Source organism: Sturnira hondurensis, unplaced genomic scaffold (genome assembly GCF_014824575.4).
Source record: "Sturnira hondurensis isolate 20B ecotype Veracruz unplaced genomic scaffold, ASM1482457v3 Scaffold0022910, whole genome shotgun sequence".
Lineage (NCBI taxonomy): Eukaryota > Metazoa > Chordata > Mammalia > Chiroptera > Phyllostomidae > Sturnira > Sturnira hondurensis.
Window position 1 is genome coordinate 14,526,601 of NW_028095541.1, and position 21,653 is coordinate 14,548,253.

The window sequence follows — 21,653 nt, forward strand, 5'->3', positions numbered from 1 at the left end:
TATAAAAAAGGTATCAGTCACTCAGTGCTTACTCAGTGCCAGCACAGAGAACCATAAGGAAAGTCCTTCCCCAGGGCTAAAGGAAGCCACTGAAGGGAAAAGTGAGCAAGAGAGTGGCAGGAACATGTGTGCCTTCTGAAAGGGTCCCTCTGGCTGTGGTGTGGAGAACAGACTGGAAGGAAGAGAATGAGACTAGATGCAGGGAGGTTGGTAAAGTGTAACTACAGAAGCCCAGGTCAGAGATGATGGCTGGGACTCAGGAAGAGCAACTAAGATGGAAACTGAGGTGATGCAGGTATACTACAGAGCCAGAGCTTTCTGACTCGGCGTAGATGCGGGAGGTGAACACAGGGGAAGTCTCAAGGATGAGCCTAAGATTTCTGGCTTGAGCAATAAAACACACATGGTGATTTTCTAAGATAAGAAACTCTTGATAGGGAGCAGATTTCTGGGGATAGATGAGGTGGTGAAGCTTGATTTTGGACATTTTCAGGACTGGCAGCCATCCCAGTACAGGTCTTGAGTATCTAATAATGAGCTTACCATCTATGTTACGAGTAAGAAATTCAAATAACATGCATTCCAAAACCTTTACATTCATCCATAGTCTTCTCTGAAAATTTGACTTAAACATAACACGAGGACATTGATTTTCAGTTTGATTCTGCAGTCTGTGGTTTACCACATCTTGTCCTTCTGCCCTTGAGAAGTTTGATCACGCACGCACCTCTGTTCCCAGTTTTTAATTCACACGAAAACCTACAAACCATTTTAGGTGAACTGACTCCATGTCCTCTTACCATGGAAAACAGAAATATACACATTCTCTTACATACAAAAACTAGCGCTTGAGTATCAGACCTAGGAACGAATTTAATAGGCAGGACCCCTCTTCTAAATACTGCTGAAAGTTAAGTCTTAAAGTCAATTAATCTAAAACCAAAGCTCTCATTTTTGTCAGCTTTCCAACTTATGACTACCGTATAAGAGATCACATAAAAGGTCACCTTATTTATTATCTAGGCATATGTTTTTAATCTACATTCCTTTGGAGGATATCCCAGGAAGTTGTACTTCTCAAACCTGTTGGGTTACTGAGTGTTTCTTTCATGACTGAGAAGCTGCTCACTTACATTTCTTTAACACATTTTGTCTAGGCCATGTATAGGCTGTGACCACTTTTTAGAGCAAGAGAATTAGTTAATTCGTGAGATAGCCAGTTAAATATGAAGTTATCCATTTGGGTCTGTGTGAGTGGAGCCAAAATTATTTTCTGAGGAAAGTCAGAGCCCATGGAATAGTGAAGAGCATTCTGGTGTGTGCGTGTTTAATTTCAGGCACAGTTTCTTATTAGTATCCTAACCTAGCCAAATTGTTCAAACACACAGCTTTGAACTCAACTAGCAGCACAGACTACCGGTGTCCCTGCTGTTAGTCAGGAATCAGCTGTCAAACTCACAGCTGCCTGGTAGTTTTCAAAAGCTCATCTGAGGAAAAAGAAAAGGCACCTGCATGTTTGCTTGAAAGAGAATGCTAGTCTGCTAGTTATCCATTCCTCTCTATAGACAGTCTGAAATTCATTCCTAAATTAAGCCAGATCTTTAGAGAGCTACCTATGTGGGTATTAAAAAATTCACTTCTAAAATAAATCAAGGAACTTCTCTTAGCTTCAGTTTCCAAAATGCAAAATGAAAGAAGATTTATTCATTCAATGATCACTCACTGGACCACTAATATCTAAAATGTTGGGCCGAAAGGAAAGAATAAACAAATGGGATCTCATCAAAATTAAAAGCTTCTGCACGGCTAAAGAAAACAGTATGAAGATAAAAAAGAGAACCAACTGTTTGGGAAAACACATTTGCCAATGATACCTCAGACAAAGGTTTAATCTCCAAAATATACAAAGAACTTACACAACTCCACTCTAAGAAGACAATAACACCTCACAGGATTAGGGTATTATTGGTAGGGATCAGATGAGAGGAGGTGTGGGACAGCACTGGAAAAACTGGTAAATCACTCCCCAGATGAAGAATACAGGTATCAGCTAGGGTGCCCTTGGCTGTGACATAGAAACTCCAAACTGGCTTATTAGAAAATGTGAAAATTCATTACCTCACATGACAAAAGGTGCAGAACTAGGGCAGGCTCCAAGGTTAGTTGATTTAGTGGCTCGATTATGCCACCGAAGACCCTGGTTGTGCCTGTCCTCAGTTCTGCCTTTCTCAGGGTTGGCTTTCCACTTGAAATGGAACACCTCAGGGCAGAACAAGGTGACTGTAGCAGTTTAGGCATCACAATAAGACACAGAGGTCCCGAGGAAGAAAAAAAACCATCTTCCCCTTGTGCCTCCTTCTTAGGAGGGAAAAAATTTTCCCAGAGACTTTTGAAGATTCCCCTCCCATCTCAAAATCCTCAATTTGGGCACATGCCCATTGGTAAAGCAATTACTAGTAAAGGGCTGTAAACATTTTAGGCTTAGGGCAATCATTTGGGGTGCCCTCTGTTTTAGAGAACCAGCCACACACACACTGCTACAGCAGTGTTATGGGCACAAACTAGCTGACTTAAAAGAAGACATTGTTTCTTTCAGGAATCCCACATTTGCCAGTTTTTTTAAAAATAGCTAAGACATTTTATTCTAATAGCTGTAATTACAGTGCTTGTTTGTCCAAATGAAAACTGAAAACAAGTATACAAAAACAGTTGATTACTAATTATGTGTTGAAAGCCAAACTTTAAAAAATTTCTGCACTTTCTAACCTCAAGGAGATACAGATTTTTCCTCTACTTTCAATGTCTGGAAAGCAAGGCAGATGGAAAGTGATCAAATCACATCATACTACTCATTTTGCAGCCCAAACTCATGCATTTCATAAAAATCTTACCAAAATCTACCAGTTTGACTCCACCTTCAGTAGTCAACAGGATGTTATTTCCTTTTACATCACGATGGATAGTTTTGTTGTTATGCAAATGTTGAAGTCCCTAGAATGTAGAAGATATTTCTTTTTATTTTATTTTTCTATTTTTTTTATCCTCACCCAAGGACATGCTTATTGATTTTACAGAAAGGCGAAGGGAGTGAGGAAAAGAGAGAGAGAAACATTGATGTGAGTAACACTGATGAGTTGTCTCTTGCATGCCCAAAAGGACCAAACCTGCAACCTAGGCATGTGCCCTGAGCAGGAATTGAACCCATGACCTTTTGGCTTATGGTATGCTGCTACAACCAACTGAGCCACACTAGCCAGGATGGAAATATTTCTTTTTAAAGAAAGCACAAAACAAAAAAACATTTTTCAGATTGATGCATTTATGTAAAACCAATCGGAAACAGTGAAAATTAACATTCAAGCATTCTTGAATGTTTAATAATGATGAGTCATGTAAATTTACATTGTTGCCACTTTGGATTATATAAAAATGTTTAAAAGCAGGGCATGCCTTCAGCTTTTATCAAATATTTTATTACAATGTGTTGCTCTCAAAGAAAAAATCTATATACTTATATTAAATACTAGCAACTAAAAGCCTCACTCTTAGTAAAAAATACACATGATCTACCTTCATCATAATCACAATCTCAGAAATACACTTAGGAGATCAGAACTCAAGGTTCTGCTGAAAAAAGGAGGGTAGATTTCTAATGGAAAGAAGATTTAGCATGCTAAACATTTTAGATTTTGCATACTCTTGCATCAATACATACTAATGTAGTAATATTTTTCTAAAAATAGGATCTCCATTTTTCATTTAACTAGAACTGCCTCATAATTCATGCACAAACAATTTAAATTGCCTTACCATTAGTGCTTCACGTAAAATATAGGCAATTATGGGCTCGTTCATTCTTTTACCCTTTTTTAGAAATCCTTTCACAAGATCAGTCACTGATCCTCCATTGCACAGCTATAAAAGAATATTTCAAGATTGGCATTAAAATGAATATGACATTTTAAGTACTTGCTATAAAAGGTTTCCCCAAAACATGTTTAGAAATTGTTCTATTTTTTTTCTTTCAAGTGATTATTTTCATCATCCTTTTGGTTTCATAGACAAATGAACACATCTTTTGTGCCAGGTGTATTTCTAATCCATTTATATTATTTTCTCTATGATTTGCAACTCTCTGAAATAGGTATTATTATCATCTCCATATTAAAGATGGGAAAACTGAGGCGCTAATTAGGAAAGTAACTTTCAGAAGGCCACCCAGCGGCAACAGAGCCAGGACATGAACCAGACAGTCCTTCCGCAGAGTCCACGCCACACTGCTTAGTGATCCCGCAAACGTGCTTCACGGGCGGGCGGGCTGATCCGACCATCGTGTAAGACGCTGTTTCTACAAGGGAAAGTTTTAAAATCTTAACATGAATTTACAAATGAGCAATTGGATGGAACCCCACTTATAACCAGTGTCTGTCTACACTCAAAGAAATTTTCTTTCGGGTGATGTAGGAGTAGGTACTGCCCTAACATTCCAAAACCTGTGTTTTCTTCTATATCAAGAAGGGAGAACGTCCTCTACGTCCTCTAACTGGACGGACAGCACAACGATCTGCCCCGGCAGTGGAGAACAGTGTCAGCACAGTCCATTCACAAAATGACTCAATCTCACTGAAAAGAAGTCAGATCCCTTTAAATTGCAAGGTATTTATTTAAACGGACCAAGTTTCAAGACCAGTTTGAAAGTTTCTAAAAATCATTGCAGAGAGACTAAATGTCTTTTCCTGTTTTTCCAAAATGTACCTCTCCATGGCTGCCTCTTCTGTGGTTGATATTACCTTAATGCAGAATAAGCAGCTAGAATGTTACGAGGGGGAGGGGGAATAAAGGAACCCAAAGAATGCTCAGTAAATAAATATTTTAAATGAAATATAAGTACTAATGCAACTATACAATTTGCACAAAGCAGTTCAAATTTTACTGTCTGATATCAATTTTTATTTAAAACAGTTACTTTCCCCATCTGTTCAAGTTAAGAATATATAATTTTTAATATACAGTAAGATATATTGAAGTATAAGTTACATATAATACAATTCACCCAATTTAGTTTAAAATTCTGAATTTTGACAAATGTATTGGGTTGGCCAAAAGTTCATTTAGTTTTTTTCTGTAAAATAAAAGATACATTTTTCATTTCCACCAATAACTTTATTGACTTGGATATTTTGAATATGTCAGCTATCTTCCTCTATTGGCTTCTTACTGCGTAGAGGCCAGTGGTGCTGCTAAACAGCTTCCAATGCATAAGGCAGCCCAACAGCGAAGAATTATTTGGCCAAAAGGTTAATAGTACCAAGAAACTCCAAAAACCACTTGTGACATCTTTGATCAGTCACAGCCCCTTCTCTGTACACTGCACAAATCATTTTTTCGTTTCAGTTGTGTTTTTACCTTTCTTGAAATAATAAAGCATATTGTGCCAAAAATGTTGTGTATTTTCTTCCATCTTCAATACTAAAATGGCTGCATGAAAATTCACCAATTTTGATAAATTTTTTAAAAAATGCATGCTGATATGATAGCTGTCTTAATACAATGTAACAAAATCATTCTAGTGAAATTAAAGACAACTAAGCACTGCTAGAATTATCTCATGGGAAAAAACAAATGAAATTTTTGGCCAAGCCAATATTAATTGCATAACCACTACCAACCACAATCAAGATACAGAACAAATGCATTATTTAAAAATCTTCCTTCATGTCTCTTTGTAGTCAAACTTCTCCCCTACTTCCTGGCAACCACTAACCCATTTATGTCCCTATAGTTTTTGACATAGAAATTGAATCATAAGTATGCAGCCCATTAAATCTGCCTTCTTTGACTTAGCATAATGAATCTGAGATTCATTTACATTGTTGCGCATTCCTTTTTTCACATTTTTTATTGTTGTTTGAGTACAGTTGTCTCCACTTCCCCCCACCACCCCCACACACCCTTTTAAATGCTGCTTTAACAATCTTGCTTGTGCCTGTTGTGCTGTTGTGTATTCCCTTAAATAGATAAGTCACTGTTTGCTTATTCATTCACTAATTGAAAGATATTTGAATTGTTTCTAGCTTTGGGCAATTATAGCTACTAAACATTCACATATAGGTTTTTATGAGAATATAATTTTCATTTCTCTTGGCTAAATATCTAAGAGAAGGAATGGCTGGGTCCAATGGGTCACATGTTTGACCTTCTAAGCAACTGCAAAATTATTTCCCAAAGTAGCTATACCATTCTGCATTCCCACAAGCAGTGTATGAAGCTTTTCTTCTATATTTTCTTGAGAAGTTTTATAGTTTTAGATTTTACAGATGGGTAGATCTATGATGCATTTCGAGTAAATGTTTGTACATGGTGTGAGCCTTGGATTGAATGTGGATGTCCAGTTATTACAGTGCACTTTGCTACTAGTCAAAAGTTTCCAAGAAACAGAGAATACAACTCTGAATTGAGTTTAAAATCTAGTTGCCAACACCAAGAAGAGGAGAATCTTAAATACGTATTCTTTTACTTATACAAGAGTGAAAGAAGGCAATCTGAAAAGGCTACACACTGTATGATTCCAGCTATTTGACATTCTGAAATGTTCTTTAAAAGAATAAAATTGAAGTGTAATTTTCTTAAACCAGAGCTATACTAATTAAATAACAGAGCAGCACTGAAAATGAACTCCACTCAAGCTGTAGTCAAACACTAAAAAGAGAAACCCTAAATCAAAAGGGATGGTATTCTACAAATGGATCCTTAGAACTAACCTCCAAAGTCAGCCTTTATGATTTTTCTAAATGTATTCTGTCTTTACCATGTTAAAAGAAGATATGAGATTTTTTAATTGAAATTTTTGAAAAAGGACTAATTTCTGCAGTTGGCATCTCTGTCTTTTGCTGTTTTTTTCAAGTGTTTTTGTTTATTCTAAGAATGCTCAAAAGCCATTTACTTAGTCTACAGTATTCTATGAAAGGTCACAAAAGCAAAAACTCTCATTTACTAATATTCATTCTAGCTTTTACTTTGCTTATTTTACAAAAGTGTTCTTGACATTCATGTTTAAGAAGTTTTACAGAAACTAATCTTTAACAAATAACCACTAGTGAAAATTTTGTATCATATGGTAAATGTGTGTATGATGTTACAAGACTGCTGTGCTATTTCTAAGTAAGGGCATCATTTCACACTGCCTAAGCAATGTGTAAAAGTTCAATCTGCTTCACAACTTCACAAACATTGGTATTAGTAGTCTTTTTAAGATTAGCCATTTTAGTTGATGTGTACTAGTAATCTTATTGTGATTTTAATTTGAACTTCTCTGAAGACTAAAGACATTTAATGTAATTTTTTGTGAGAGTCCACATTTTTTGCTGACTTTTAAAAAAAATGGGTAAATGGGGGGAAGGCAGAAAACTGTACTTGAGCAACATAAAATAAATTTTAAAAAAGAAATTAAGCAAAAAAAAATGAGTAAATGTACTTTATTAGGTGAAATTTCTATTTCTAGTTTTCTGAGAGTATCTATCACAAATGGGTGCTGAATTTTGGTGTATTTTTCATTATTTTCTTCTCTTTCTCTTCATACAGTGAATTATATGATGCAGTGAATTTCAATATGCAACAGACTTATTTTAACGTTTTAATAAGTCAGCATTACTGGGATTAATCCCATTCAGTTATGATGTATTAACATTTTTTATGTACTACTGAGTGTGATTTGTTAAGGATTTTTGCATCTATGGTCATGCAGAATGTTAGAATATAGTATTCTTTTCTTGCAATATCTTTATATTCTTTTGTCAGTATGATGCTGGTCTCATGAATGAGTCAACAAGACTCATTATTTCTTTTTTAAAGATTTAATGGGACATTTTCCCCAGAAAGATGATGTGAAGAATTCTGTAGACCCATTCTCTAGTGAAACAACCATAACCGGTAAAAAAAATTCTAAAAATAAACAGCCATTTAACATCTCTTGAAATTTTATAAGGTTATGTAGTAAGTGAAGAAACATTCAAGAACATAACTAAATCTGAGTAAGAACAGCAAAAGTCTGGGACACGAGAGCCACTCTCTTCACCTTTGACCACTACAGTGACAAAAGCTCTACTCTGGAGCGGTGATTCCAAGAAGATGGGGCTCCCTCTTCCCCCAGCTCCCATCCAAGGCCTACAGAACCTTCCTGAGGCAGACAGACCACCAGTATCTCTCACCCTTCTCCCCAGCTCTGTGTCATAGAACAAAACTCAGGAGTGTGAGAGGCTTCTTCTACCCAGCCCCCATCCATAAAATTGAGTTCTAACTCAAGAGTGGCAAGCCAAGAATAGCAACAGTCACCACTGACCTCACACCATGCCCAAGACACAGATTAAGAAGACTAGAATCTACCTCTCTGGTCCACAACCCTGATTATAAAACAGGGTCGCTTCAACAGATGGGGTCCTGCTGCCAACTCCAGAATAGTGGCTCAGATATTCTGCCCAGGGAGAGAGGCAGGCCATAAAAACAGACAGCTCCAAAACTCTCCCCAAGGGACTTGACTTTATTTGGGAGAGCATATGAGATAGTTCAAGCATAGGCTACTCTTAAAAATAGTGGAAATGTAGGTAACTACAAGGAGGTTGGTAGCTGCATGAAAGCAAGAACCTAACTGTAGACAAAGTTAGCTTGGAAGAGAAATTCGGAAAAGTAACAGCTAAGAATATGTTGCCTGGGGTTAGTATCAGCTTCAAAGACCTCAAAAACCAGCCTTAAAAGAAAATAACAACAACAACAACAACAACAACAATCCATTCAGAGAGCATGAATTTAACTGGATCAGACTGTGAATCAATTTACAACCCAGGCCTGACCAGTGCAGCTCGGTTGTTTGGGCGTCATCCCACAAAGCAAAAGTTTGCCAGTTCGATTCTTGGTAAGGTCACATGCCTGGGCTGGGGGTTCAGTCCCAGTCAGGAAGCGTAGGAGAGGCAACTGATCAGTGTTTCTCTCTCATGTTGATGTTTCTCTCCCTCCCTTATTTCCTTTCTTCCCTTTCTCTAAAAATAAATGAAATCTTTTTAAAGATTATACTGCAGGACATACATTGTGGAAAACAATGAAGGAATTTCTTGACAATTACTGGAGCCCATAGCTGGGTGTTCTATCAATGGAGGCACACAGCCTAATAGAAAGATCAGAGAAAGATACAAAGAAAGCCCTGTTAAAACCATGGTCATCCCAGGGTGACTGTGAACATGCCCAAGGCTGTGACCTCTGAGGAGCAACATCAGAGGCTTCATATTGTGGGGGACAGATTTCACTAAAACAGTCCATCCAAGTCACTGAACAAATAAATAAGGAACAATAACATAAAGCACCTCCCTCCCCAGGGAATTAATACCCAGAGATCCTACAGTATATTAAGTATATAGCATAAAATGTCCAATTTTCCATGAACAAAATGATGAGATATGCAGAGAAACATGAAAATGTCATGCACTCAAATGAAAAAAAAAAGCAGGCAACAGAAACTGAGAGAGCCCAGATATTGAACTTAGCCAAGATTTCAAAGCAGGCAATAGAAATATGTTCAAAGAACTGAAGAAAAACATGCTTTAAGAAGTGAAGAAAAATATGATGGGAACGTCTCATCAAATGGAGAATACCAATAAGAAGATAGAACTCATAAAAAACAAAAACTAAGGCCCTGGGTGGGTAGCTCAGTTTATTAGACTGTCATCCCAATGTGCTCTGCTTTCAGGTCCTGGTCGGGCACATACAAGAAGGAAGCAATGAATGCGTGAACAGGTGGAACAACAAACTGATGTTTCTGCTCCTCTCTTTCACTCCCTCTTTCTCTAAAATCAATCAACAATAATTTTAGGAAAAAATTCTGGAGTTTAAAAAGTAGAATAACGTAAATGAAAAATTCACTAGAGGAACTCAACAGTAGGTTTGAACTGGCAGAAAAGAAAAATTTTAAGAGAGCAATAAAGATTATGAAATGTGAAAAGAGAGAAGAAAGAATATCTTCATTATATGAACAGTCTCAGAGAAATGTATACATACCAACATACATGTAATGGGAGTGCTGGAATAGAGGAGAAAGAATACAGAGCAGGAAAAAATCTTGGAAGAAATAGCTGAAAGTTCCCAAATTTAATGAAAAACATTAATCTATACAACCAAGCAACTCAAATAACTCAAGTAGCAAAACAAAGAGATTCACAACCAGTCATATAAAACAAAACTGTTGAAAGCCTAAGATAAAAAGAAAGTAGCAAGGGAAAAATGAATTGTCATGTGCTAGGGAACCTTAATAAGATTAAGTACTGACTTATGGAGACAGTAGAAGCCAATAGGAAGAAGGATGACATATTCAAGTTGCTAAAGAAAAAAACTGCCCACAAGAATCTCATATTCCAGCAAACTATATTTTGAAAATGAAGAAGAAATACATTTTTAGGTAAACAGAACTCAAAGAATTTATTGCTATCAGATCTACCTTATAAGAAATACTAAAAAAAGTTATTCAGGCTGAAAACAAGTGATCCTAGACAGCGCTTTCAATGCAAATGAAAAAATAGAGAGCACCAGTAACAGTAATTATTTGATTGAAAAAAGCAACATAAATGCATATTTTTATTAACTGACTTAAACAGCCACTGTATAAAACAAAATGCACATAATTGTACTGTTGGGCCAACAATATATAGAATTGCAAAATGTTAAACAATAAAAGCATGAAAAAAGTGAACTGGAGCAAAGCTGTAGTTAAGTTATGACACCAGATGGTAACTCAAATTTATAGACACAGATTTAAAAACTAGAAAATGTAAATAAGAAAGTAAACATAACAAAGTTGATCATTTATATTTGCTCTCCTCTCAGCTTCTTCAAAATACAAAATATTATATACAGTAATTGTAAATACATACTGTACCTTTTATTCATACAATATATATAACAACAGCACAAAAAGGAGAAAGGTGAAATAGAATTATACAGAAATAATATTTTTATATGTCTATAGAATCAAGTTATAAATACTTGATAGAATTTGCCAGTTAAGCCACTGAGCCTGGTATTTTCTTTGTGGAAAGACTTTTAATTAAAAATTAAGTTTTTAAAATTAATATAAAGGCATTTATATTTCCAATTTCTTTTGTCAGTTTTATTGTTTGTGTCTTTTAAGGATATAAGACAATAAACTGACAAATATATTAATGTAAGGTTGCTTGGAATATTTTATTAGTAATATATGAATATATGTAGACTCAACTGTGATTTTCTCTATTTGATCAATAATATTATTAATTTTGTATTTTCTAGACCTGTCTAGAGATTTATCAAGTTTATTATTAAATTTTTCACAGATCCAACTTTGGTTTTCTTTCTATCTATTATCTTTTTTTATTTTCTATTTAGTTGATTTTTACTTTCATATTTCTTTTTTCAACTTACATTGGATTCATTTTACTTTGATTTTATTGGCATCTTAAGGCAAAAAAGTTAGTGCTGTGATTTGACATTTTTATATCTTACAATGTGATCACCTCTCTAATTCCAGTAATCACCTGTCACCATACTACAATATTATTGACTATATTGTCCTTCATCTTTTTCACCCATCCCTCTACCCCTCCCACTCTGGCAACCATCCTTTTGGTCTCTGTTTCTATGTCTGTTTTTTTTTTACTTGTTTTCTTTGTTCATTTGTTTTGTTCTTTTTAGATTCCACATATAAGTAAAAAAACACATGGTATTGGTTTGTCTCTGTCTGACTTATTTCACTTAACATAATCTCCTCTAGGTCCATACATGTTGTCACAGTTGGCAGGATTGCATTCCTTTTAATTGCTGTGTAATATTCCACTGCACACATATACCACATCTTCTTTGTCCATTCATCTATCAAAAGACACCTAGGTTGCTTCCATTTCTTAACTATAGTAAATAATGCTGTAATGAACATAAGGGTGCATATACTTTTTTAAGTTAGTGGGTTTTGTCCCTCTGAATAAATACCTAGAAGTGGAATTCCTGGGTAATATGGTAGATCTATTCTTAGGATTTTTTTTTGAGAACCCTCCATACTGTTTTCCATAGCGGCGGCACCAATCTGCAGTCCCATCAACAGCACAACAGCTCCCTCCTCTCCACATCCTCACGCAATACATGTTATTTAGTTTTGAATTGTCCTTCCTTACCATCAGCCTGTAAGCTCCATGATGACAGAGTTGGCCTTGTTCTCTATTGAATGCCCCCGAATCTACCAAGATGCTTGAGCCAAAGTAACAGATGATATTTATGGAATAAATAAACAAATGACTGAGTGGATAAACTTAAGTTCTGGACACTTATGCATGCATGCACACACACACAAAATGGCAAGGGGGTCTTTTCACAAGATACATAAGGGACATCTTCAAAGTGTGGTATGTTTGACTTAATTTTAATAAATTATATTAATGTGCCAAATTCTACATTTCAATCAGATACAGATCAATGAGAACTGTCATCATCTAAGAGATGCTTCCCAATGTGGAGTTTCATAATAGGTAAAATTTTCATATTATTTTTCTAATGTGTAAACTAGAAGCAGTATTTTTAAAGCATTATTGACATACAATATAATTGGCTCATTTAAGTATGCAGTTTGATGTATTTTGGTAATTGTCTACAACCATGTAACCAGTAAATCAAGATGCAAAACAGTTCCATTAAACCAAACTGCTTCTAAATTCCTGGGAAAACACCAATAAACATTGGTAATGTTAGGAATAAGAATTCTATGATAAAATCTAGGATAAATAAATCTAATCTGTGATTAAAAAAGAAAAGAACTTAGAAACATTTAATGTGCATGATTTACCAAAGGGCAAAGATCTCAGGGAACCTCATATTTTTCCCTGAAGTGGCACTATGAACTTCCACTTTTGTCCAGACAGCAGAGGCTTTTGCAAGCACCGGAGTACTCTGAGAGAAGAAAGACAAGGAATCCTTATATATTTAATTTATATTTCCAGGGTTACATTTGGACTATTCTTCCATATTGCCCTTTAAACAGAACATAAAATGAAATGACTCTCGGTAATTGGCTGTTTGTTCTGTTGTAAGTACACCAAATAACAGGATTCTATATGAGAGCTGGAGACTGTGGTTCCAGCCCAAGAACATGAAAGGAAATCTTCCTGCCATTTGTGCTTTTCCACTGTGACTGTGTGTGGCCAAAGGGAGGAAGGAGCAATGCTGTGCTATCAGAGCCACTCGGAAGCCAGCTTCCCACTCCAGCCCTGCACCCCCGACTCCTCCCACACATGCAAGCCTGAGTGACTGCACGACTCCTCGGTGTACATGTTATCTCCAGGGCAGTGATCCCAAAGGGTTAATAGATGAACAAATAGAAAGCATTCATTCATTTCCTTTCTATCATCCTATAGAATATCGGAAATCCAATGGTTTCCTTTCCCCATGACAGATTACTAGGTGTAAGTATAAGGACAGAATAACTAACAATGCATGACACATGAAAGTAGTATTTGTCTGTGAAAACCACTTCGATTACTTGAGATATGTACTGGAGAGGCTTCCAAATACCACTTGTAGTTTCTAGTTGTTGATCCCTTGAAAGCATAAAATTTCCAAGTGAAAAACTGCCATAATTGGGAAGCAATGTCACTATTAAGAGTGAACAAATCAGGTCCGATTCAGACAAATTACAGAATGTAGTCTGTAGCCCCACTGTGAAAGGAGCAATTATACCACAGATTGGTCTGTGAGGAAAAGAGTCTTTTAACAGAAAGATGTCCTAACTCTGTAATTTGGCCCCATTATGTCTGGGGGTACACTAAGCAAAGGACCCCTGAGAAAGAAGACTGGATTGCTTACAGATTTGAAGTGTAGATGCTCATCCAATCAAGAAGGGGAAAATTACAGTTACATCTCAGTTTTTCCCTTTGTGCTCATCATGACATTTAACTCTGTTTGACTATTTCAGTCTCCTGGTTCAGTGATAAGCACAGGCAGAAACGTAACCAATTCCCATCTTCCTATGTCCCCCTTAGTCCTTGCCACTGGCCCTCAAGTATATACATTAGGTACAAACCCAAAATAGGTACAGTAGCCCCCCCTCCTATTGGCAGTTTCATATTTCAGAGTTTCAGTTAGCCATGGTCAACTGTGGTCTGAAAGTATTAAAGGGGAAATTTCAGAAATCAACCATTCCTGAGTTTTAAATTGCATGTCATTTTGAATAGTGTGATGGATTCTACTGCCGTCCTGCCCCAGCTGGCCGAGGCATGAATCATCCCTCTGTCCAGCATATCCACGCGGCATATCCACGGTACAATAAGATATTCTGAGATAGGGAGAGAGGAGAGACCGAATTCACATAACTCTTGTGATAGTATATTGTTATACTTGTTCTGTTTTATCATTAATCATTTTTTGTTAATCTCTTACTATGCCTAATTAAATTAAATATGCCTGATAAATTAAACTTTATCATAGGTAAGTATGTGTAGGAGAAAACATAGTATTTAAGGTTTAGTTCTATGCATGATTTCAGGCATCCACTAGAGATCTTAGAACACATTCCCCATGGATAAAGGGGACTACTGTATCTACATTTCACTAAGCATGTCAACCAAAAGATGTGGCAGCAATAGGCAAAATTAATATAAGTATGGCACTTTAATATGAGACATAGATTAAAAAGTAGTCCTCCCTTTATGCCTTCATTATTAGAAAAACCTAAAATGTTAACTGACAGTAAAAATCTCCATAGACTTTCTGTAAAAATACCAAATCAGATCCTACAACAGAAAATGTTCTATTTCTTCTCTTAGTAGGTCGTTTCACTACAACTACGTAATTTCAGAAGGCTAGCAAATACTGCTCTTTTACCAAGTCAGGGCAACATTTACAGTCTGAAATAAATATACAGAAAATTTAGGAGGAAAGAATTTCCAAAAAGAAGCTTGTATATTATTTGTCTTCAAAACTTATAATGAAATGAAGAAAAAAAAACACAAGAAAGAAAAAATTGTATCAAAGTGAAAGGAATCATGACAAAAATCATAATTGAATAATAGAGAAAACAGACTGCCCAGAAAGATCTGCATACATATAATTCTTCTTAGGATTTTAATTCTAGATTGAAATATAAATGAAAAGACTTTTCATGGTAAAAAGTTGTTGGGGACCGCTCCACGTGGTTTCAGGAATTGTAAACCATGCCCCATGTCTAAGGCTGTGAACGACCTGCGGAATTCGAGCCACTGAGAGACAAGGCTTGTCTCTGGCAGCAGATGCTGCCCCTGCTTCACCTCCCTGCCCCAAAGTATGGTCAGATGGTCAGAGACAGGTGAGACCCCTCAGAGGAGGGGCAACCTGGGCCAGGCACAATCACTTGGGAGGCCGTCATAGAAGAACTTGGAGACGGGGCAGTGGACTGTGGCAAAGAGGGAATGATGGACCCTTGCCATCAAGGGGTGTGATGAAACCCGAGTCCCCGTGGCCTCTGGGAGAAGTGCTTCCTGGCTCTAACCCACTTAAGCCTAAAAACCTATGATGGGGAAGGCGGTGCAAGCCTTGTGCTGGGAATTAGGCCTGAGAAGGAATATGTGAAACTCTGTGAGACCTGCTTTGTTTAAGAATGCTTTTAGTTAGATGATAAGGGCCGAGCAGAAGAAGAGTTTATGTTCCCAAAGTTCTGTAGCCCTTTCAGCTGACAGGCCCTGATTTAGAAGAAGCCCTAATGACTCTTTGTGTACTATCTACTGTTTACTGCTTGACAGTGATTAATAAGTTGTACCTGAACTCCTGTGCAAAAATCCCAATAAAAAGCCTGACTAGGCAAGGGTCGGGGTGCTCTCTCTCCCCTGGTGAGAGAGTTGCCTGGCCACTGCAGCAACTCTCTCTCCCTTTGAGAGAGTTGCCTGGCTGCTCCAAGCCTCTATCCCCTTGAGAGGGTGGCAAGGCCGTTCTGAGGTTCTCCCCGCTTGAGGGAGTAGCCTTGCTGGCCCTTTTCCTCCACAGGACTCGGTATTCCATGTGAATTTGTCTCATGTCTCATCCATAACTATGTGGGCACTGCTGGTCAGTGCCCGCGTCAAAAAGTCACTGGGCAGGATTTGGTTGAAGCTGGTATAGTGCTTGCACACGTCAGACTAAATAATGACGGGTGTTTTGGATGGCTCCGTCCCTCCAGGTCACATCTTTGTTGAGACTCACATGGGGAACCAAGCATTGTAAGCATGACTCTGTGGGTAACATTACAGCCTCTCTCTGGCCACTCTTTTGGTACCCTCATGCAAAATAATTCATTTGGACTTTACTAAGATAATAAATATAATTAAGTTATTTTGTAGAATACAGTATTGATGTCACAAGCCAATTTTCTGAAAGTGCCCTTAAACAGCAGCTGCACCATTCATGTTTATAAATCAGGTAATTGTACATCTAGCCACTTATGTGTATCTGTAGTCTGATTTACATATGCAAATCAATTATATACAGCTGGCCAACTTCTTGCTTTCTTTACTCATTTTTTCCCCTACCTCAGAAGTTCAGATAGATTAGATTTCTGAAATCCCATTGTAATAAACTACCATTTATTCTTTTTTTCCTCAAGCCATTTAGGGATATTTCCAATATCTCTACCTGATAATCTTAATCAATTTTTTCTGTCCTCAAAAAAAAAAAGTGTTTGACTATGATCAGGAGTCTCTAACTCTTACCTAATTCCACATGATAATAATGAATGACAGTATAACTGGAATAGGGATTTGATTGTCATAAAAGACAATGACTGATCTCATTTGATAGTGTTAAAGGTAAAGATTTATAGCTTGTGTCCTTGCCCATGTAGGCTTACATTAGGCAGAATTCCTAAATTTCCTTTCTAATGCTAATTTGCCAATGATTCTATGTGGAAAAAAGTAAAGATGCAATTATTGAAAATAGTTGAAGGAAATAAAGATACGAAATTTTATTCAAGACTAGAGTAAGGATTTGCATACCATTACATCTCAAATACACAAACACAAACATGAAGTAAACCCTTAAACATTCTCCATTAATTTAAGTTAAAAAGGTTTAAATTTATAATTTATATTTTATTATTTAGGTAATTAAGTTTATATGAGTAAAAGTTTTGCTTTGTTTTAATGTGTGAGTTAAGTAAAAAATATAAAGCTATTTAGAACTTAATTGAGAAATAAAAATTAAATCTGAAATCATAATAAGTTTCCTATTTCTAAAGAACACACTAGTTATTTAAAAAATTTAAACTTCTATAAAATAATATAATACACAGTTTCATATTTTAGAAAGGTTCTTGAAAGCACTATTTTATAATTTTGAAAGGCTCTATAGCTCAATTAAAGGTGGCAGATTAAATATACAAATTTATTTTCTCTCACTCATTACTCTCCATTAAAATACCAGTAAATGAATAAGAAAGTATAAGTCACAAGAAAGAAGAGAATAGAAAAGGAAGCATGAACAAGAGATTCAGTAAAATTTTTCAATATGGAAATCAATGCCATTCACTGAAATCAGTAAAGCACCGGCAGCTATCTCGGCCAGGCACCCTCTGGTGCTCCTGCATTAGAGGGAACTGTGCACACTTAACTCTCGGGACTTAAAAAGGCAGAATCCACAGTTCCTCTCTGGCAGCTTATTCAGTATTCAACACCATTTCTAGTAAGGTTCCCCCCTCCCCATAAATGTAAATACCTGGTTCTGTAATTTATGTCATTAGTATTCAATGATAATAGAAAAAAATTACTGCAGCTCACCATTTTTGCCTAATAAAGCCTCACTTAAATTAATGTTCTCTTCCATCCCTGCACCTGCACAGAGCTTCTATCATGTGCTAGTTGAACAAATACAGATGAATAAATAAATATTATAATAAGGTCCCTTTTAAGCTCTTCTTCTGCAAGGAAAATAACCCTAGTTCCTTTAGTCTTTTATTATGGAAATATTTCCTTTTAACTTTTAATAATCTTTGTGGCTTTTCTCTAATTTCCAATGTGTCTTAAGATGACAAGGCCAGAACTGGGCACAACATTCTACTGAGGATGTGACCAGTCAGGAACACAGTACAACTGCCTTGTAGTATTGATGTGACATAAACATAAGTCATTCCAAGACCACATTACAAATTTCTATTCATAAAATAACGTTGAAGCACTTACCTCAAGAACCAACCAAAGCTTATCTCCATTTATTTTATCCTTTTTGAAGTACATCCCATAGAATTTGACCACATTAGGGTGGTCAGAAAGGGCTTTCAAGATATTATATTCTGCTTCAATCTCTTCATCAATATCCTAGTTTCAAAAAGTCATAAGAAGAGAACTATGAGAAAAATACGAATAATGTCAAAGAAACATATTATAGACTACCAAGTAGGGAATTTAATTTGTCAAAGCAAGGTCATAATAGTTTTTATTACATTCAATACTATGTATTGAAATTGCTCATTACATTGTTTAAAGGAAGAGACTGGGGTTCTCTTGCTAATCAAATACATTTCCAATTATGTTAATTACATTGCATTAAAAAGGGATAAATAAAAGGCTATTATATATGGAGAATTACTGCAGATGATTTTCTTTTCTTTGTAGTGCTAACTGCATTTCAATGGCAAAGCCACTGATTCAAAATAAAAACTTTTAGCTGGGTTATTTTGTTTCTTTGAAATATAAGATATTTACATGCTATCAAAACTAGTCATATTCCTGCCTTTCCAAGAAGTAAAATACAGTTAAATTATATAAGATGGTATGTAGCCTTTAATTAGCTAAAGGCCCATTACAACTCACAGAAGGATACATAAGAAAAAGCTTTCTAATACTGTGTTTACGGTAATATTTAATGTCTACACTGTTTTAAGACAGACCATGGAATCACAGAGCTGGAAAGAATTTTAGACCAGAGCTCGAATTTGAGAGGAAGAAACTAAAGCTCAGAGGAGTTAGAGTCACAGAGCTGGTGAGTGCCACACCCAGCACCAGAGTCCAAGTCCACTAGCTACCACTACCTTCTAATGCTGCTCAGTTCAGCCTTTTCTTGGAAAGAAAATGACTAGCTCAGAATCCTTAATAAGAAGCCCCTTTTAACAAAAAAGCCACTCTGTGAAATGTTTGGATGCATTTAAATTAATTTTATTTAGATTATAATCTCTTGGTTATAAATCTTTTTTATTTGACTTGTGACATGATGGATGAAGAGTAAATAATTCTTAGAAAACCAAATATGTACTATGACAAGAATAAAAGCAGCAAAAGAACCAACTTCATACTAAAGCTATGCAATCGATATGTTCTATTAGAGCAATACAACACAACACTATTAGGTCAGTAGTATACCAAACACAAGTATATTATGAAAGCCATTTGTTATTCTCCATTAAGAAGGGGGAAATGGGATGAGACACTAATTATGGAATCAGACATTGGAAACTGTCTGGAACACTTTCTCTGGCCTCCTCAAACCCCAACCCCTAATTGCAAAGACTGGAGGAGAGGGGTGGTTATTCTGGTACAGCTTAACTTGGGTCTCTCTTCCTTCAGTTTAAGTGTAAGAACTTTCCAATAGGGTTAAAACTGATGTAGTGTTGCTCATTGTTTTTCCTCATTATTACCTAATTGCTTTTAAAAAGCCCACTCTCTTCTTTACTCAGAATAATATGAAATTCTGTATTTAGCATGGGTTTAGTAGAAATAAACTATGAGAGAGAGAGAGAGAGATCCTAAAATGGACAGAAGCCCAGAGACCTTTGCAGTGTTCTCCAATTTGTTAGTTGGAGAGCTGTGATGAGAACTAGGACTCTGATGTCCCCCCACCACAAATCACATCATTTTCAGCAAGCCACGCCCCCATCGTGTGAGCAGGAGTGGTGTAATTGGAGAAGTGTGTCTCAACAGAAATTTGGGGATTATGTGATTGCTAAACCCACTCATGCTCCCAAATGGCTAGCTCTCATTCCCAGAAAACAATTTTGTCAATCTTCTCATGGCCTTCAAGGAAAAGAAAAGGCTTAGTGGATTCCATAATCACAACTGCTATTCCAAAAAAAAGCAAAGGGGGGTCTCATTTGGGGCATTGCTTAAACACACAGACCATGGGAATTCAGTTCTTCCCAAGGAATCTCAAACTGATTACAAATTAACACCATTTCTATGTTGAAAACATTTAAGCAAACCTGAAAATTAATTTCCTTTCTCTGAATGAAATTTAATTTTAAAATAATATTTCTGACTTGGCTTAAGAAAAATTCTTTCTGCAGCCAAAATAAATGCAAGAAGGAAAGGGGAGATGTGGCCCTGATGGTACTTCTAGACCCATGAGCCCATTCTTATACTTTTTTGAAATCTAAAATAATATTAAATCAACTCTTGAGCTGTTGTAAGCTGTATTTATTTGTATTATATATTTCTTCATTTATCAAATATTTATTGGGCCTTATTTTCTATGTTAAGCATATAAACAAGGAAAATCTAACAATCAGACTTATAACTGACATTGTGACAGATAAATCAAGAACCCATGCCCCCCAGTGTTCACAGCAGCACAATTTACAATAGCCAAGTGTTGGAAGCAACCTAAATGCTCATCTGTAAATGAACAGATCAATAACTATGGCACATTTAACACAATGGAATACTACGCAGCAGAAAGAAAGAAGGAGTTCCTAACCTTTGTGACAGCATGGATAGGAGTGGAGAGCATTATGCTAAGTGAAATAAGCCAGGCAGTGAAAGACAAATAACATATGATCTCACCTTTAAGTGGAACCTAATCAATAAAACAAACAAGTGAGCAACATATAAACAGAGACATTGCAATAAAGAGCTGACCAATGGTTACCAGAGGAGAGAGGGGAGAGGGATTATGGAGAAAATTGGGGAAGAGTCATCAAGGAATATGTATAAAGGACCCATGGACAAAACCAAAGGGGTAGGATCAAGGGTGGGAGGCAGGGATGGGTGGGCCGGGGGCAGTAGTGGGGGAAAATGCAGACAACTGTACGTCAAAAACAATAAAAATAAATAAATGAATTCAAACAAAAACAAAAAAGATAAAGTGCTTACAGGCTTTTTCACTGTTTAATACAGATAAAAACAAAGTTAATTACATGATAAAAACAATGTGACTTACATGAATTGGATCCAGAATTTTGACTGCTGCTTTTTGTCCATTTTTCTTATTTAATACTTTAAAAACTTTCCCATAAGTTCCTTTGCCAATTGTTTCGGTGATTTCCCATGTATCAGAAGGATCAGGAAAGTTATCAAAGATAATTGTTTTTCCAATTAATGGAAGCATTTCAAAAGTTTAAATCACTGGAGAGAAAAAGTACAGAGTTTCATCTCTATTGGATTGGGATATTAAATGGCATACATAAACTCATGGGAAATTATGATGGAAAATATATATCAGTAACCAAATGTACTCAAAGTCATAGAAAATTATAATTTGCATTCTTTTTGCAAACAGATTAATATGAGTTTAATACTGCTTTGTAAGCAGAGCTTTATTTTCATGTTTAATATAGTCCCATATTAATTACTATTAATTCTTTTCAGATTAAAATAAAAGATACATATTTAAATCATTTTGCTTTACTCTTCTATACACAGATATGAAAGGATTTTGGAATG

The 21,653-nt window shown here is 36.1% G+C and overlaps 1 protein-coding gene across 1 annotated transcript in view; it reads right to left on the bottom strand.

Moving 5' to 3' along the window:
* MYO3A (myosin IIIA) overlaps positions 1-21,318 on the bottom strand; it is a 198,074-nt gene extending 176,756 nt beyond the window's left edge. Inside the window, exons 1-4 of the mRNA XM_037037128.1 lie at positions 21,151-21,318; positions 18,183-18,317; positions 3,811-3,915; positions 2,892-2,991 (exon numbers count right to left, since the gene is read on the bottom strand). Of these exons, the coding sequence (XP_036893023.1) occupies positions 2,892-2,991; positions 3,811-3,915; positions 18,183-18,317; positions 21,151-21,318 (508 nt within the window). The remainder of the gene's footprint in view (positions 1-2,891; positions 2,992-3,810; positions 3,916-18,182; positions 18,318-21,150) is intronic.
* Positions 21,319-21,653: the final 335 nt, after the last annotated feature.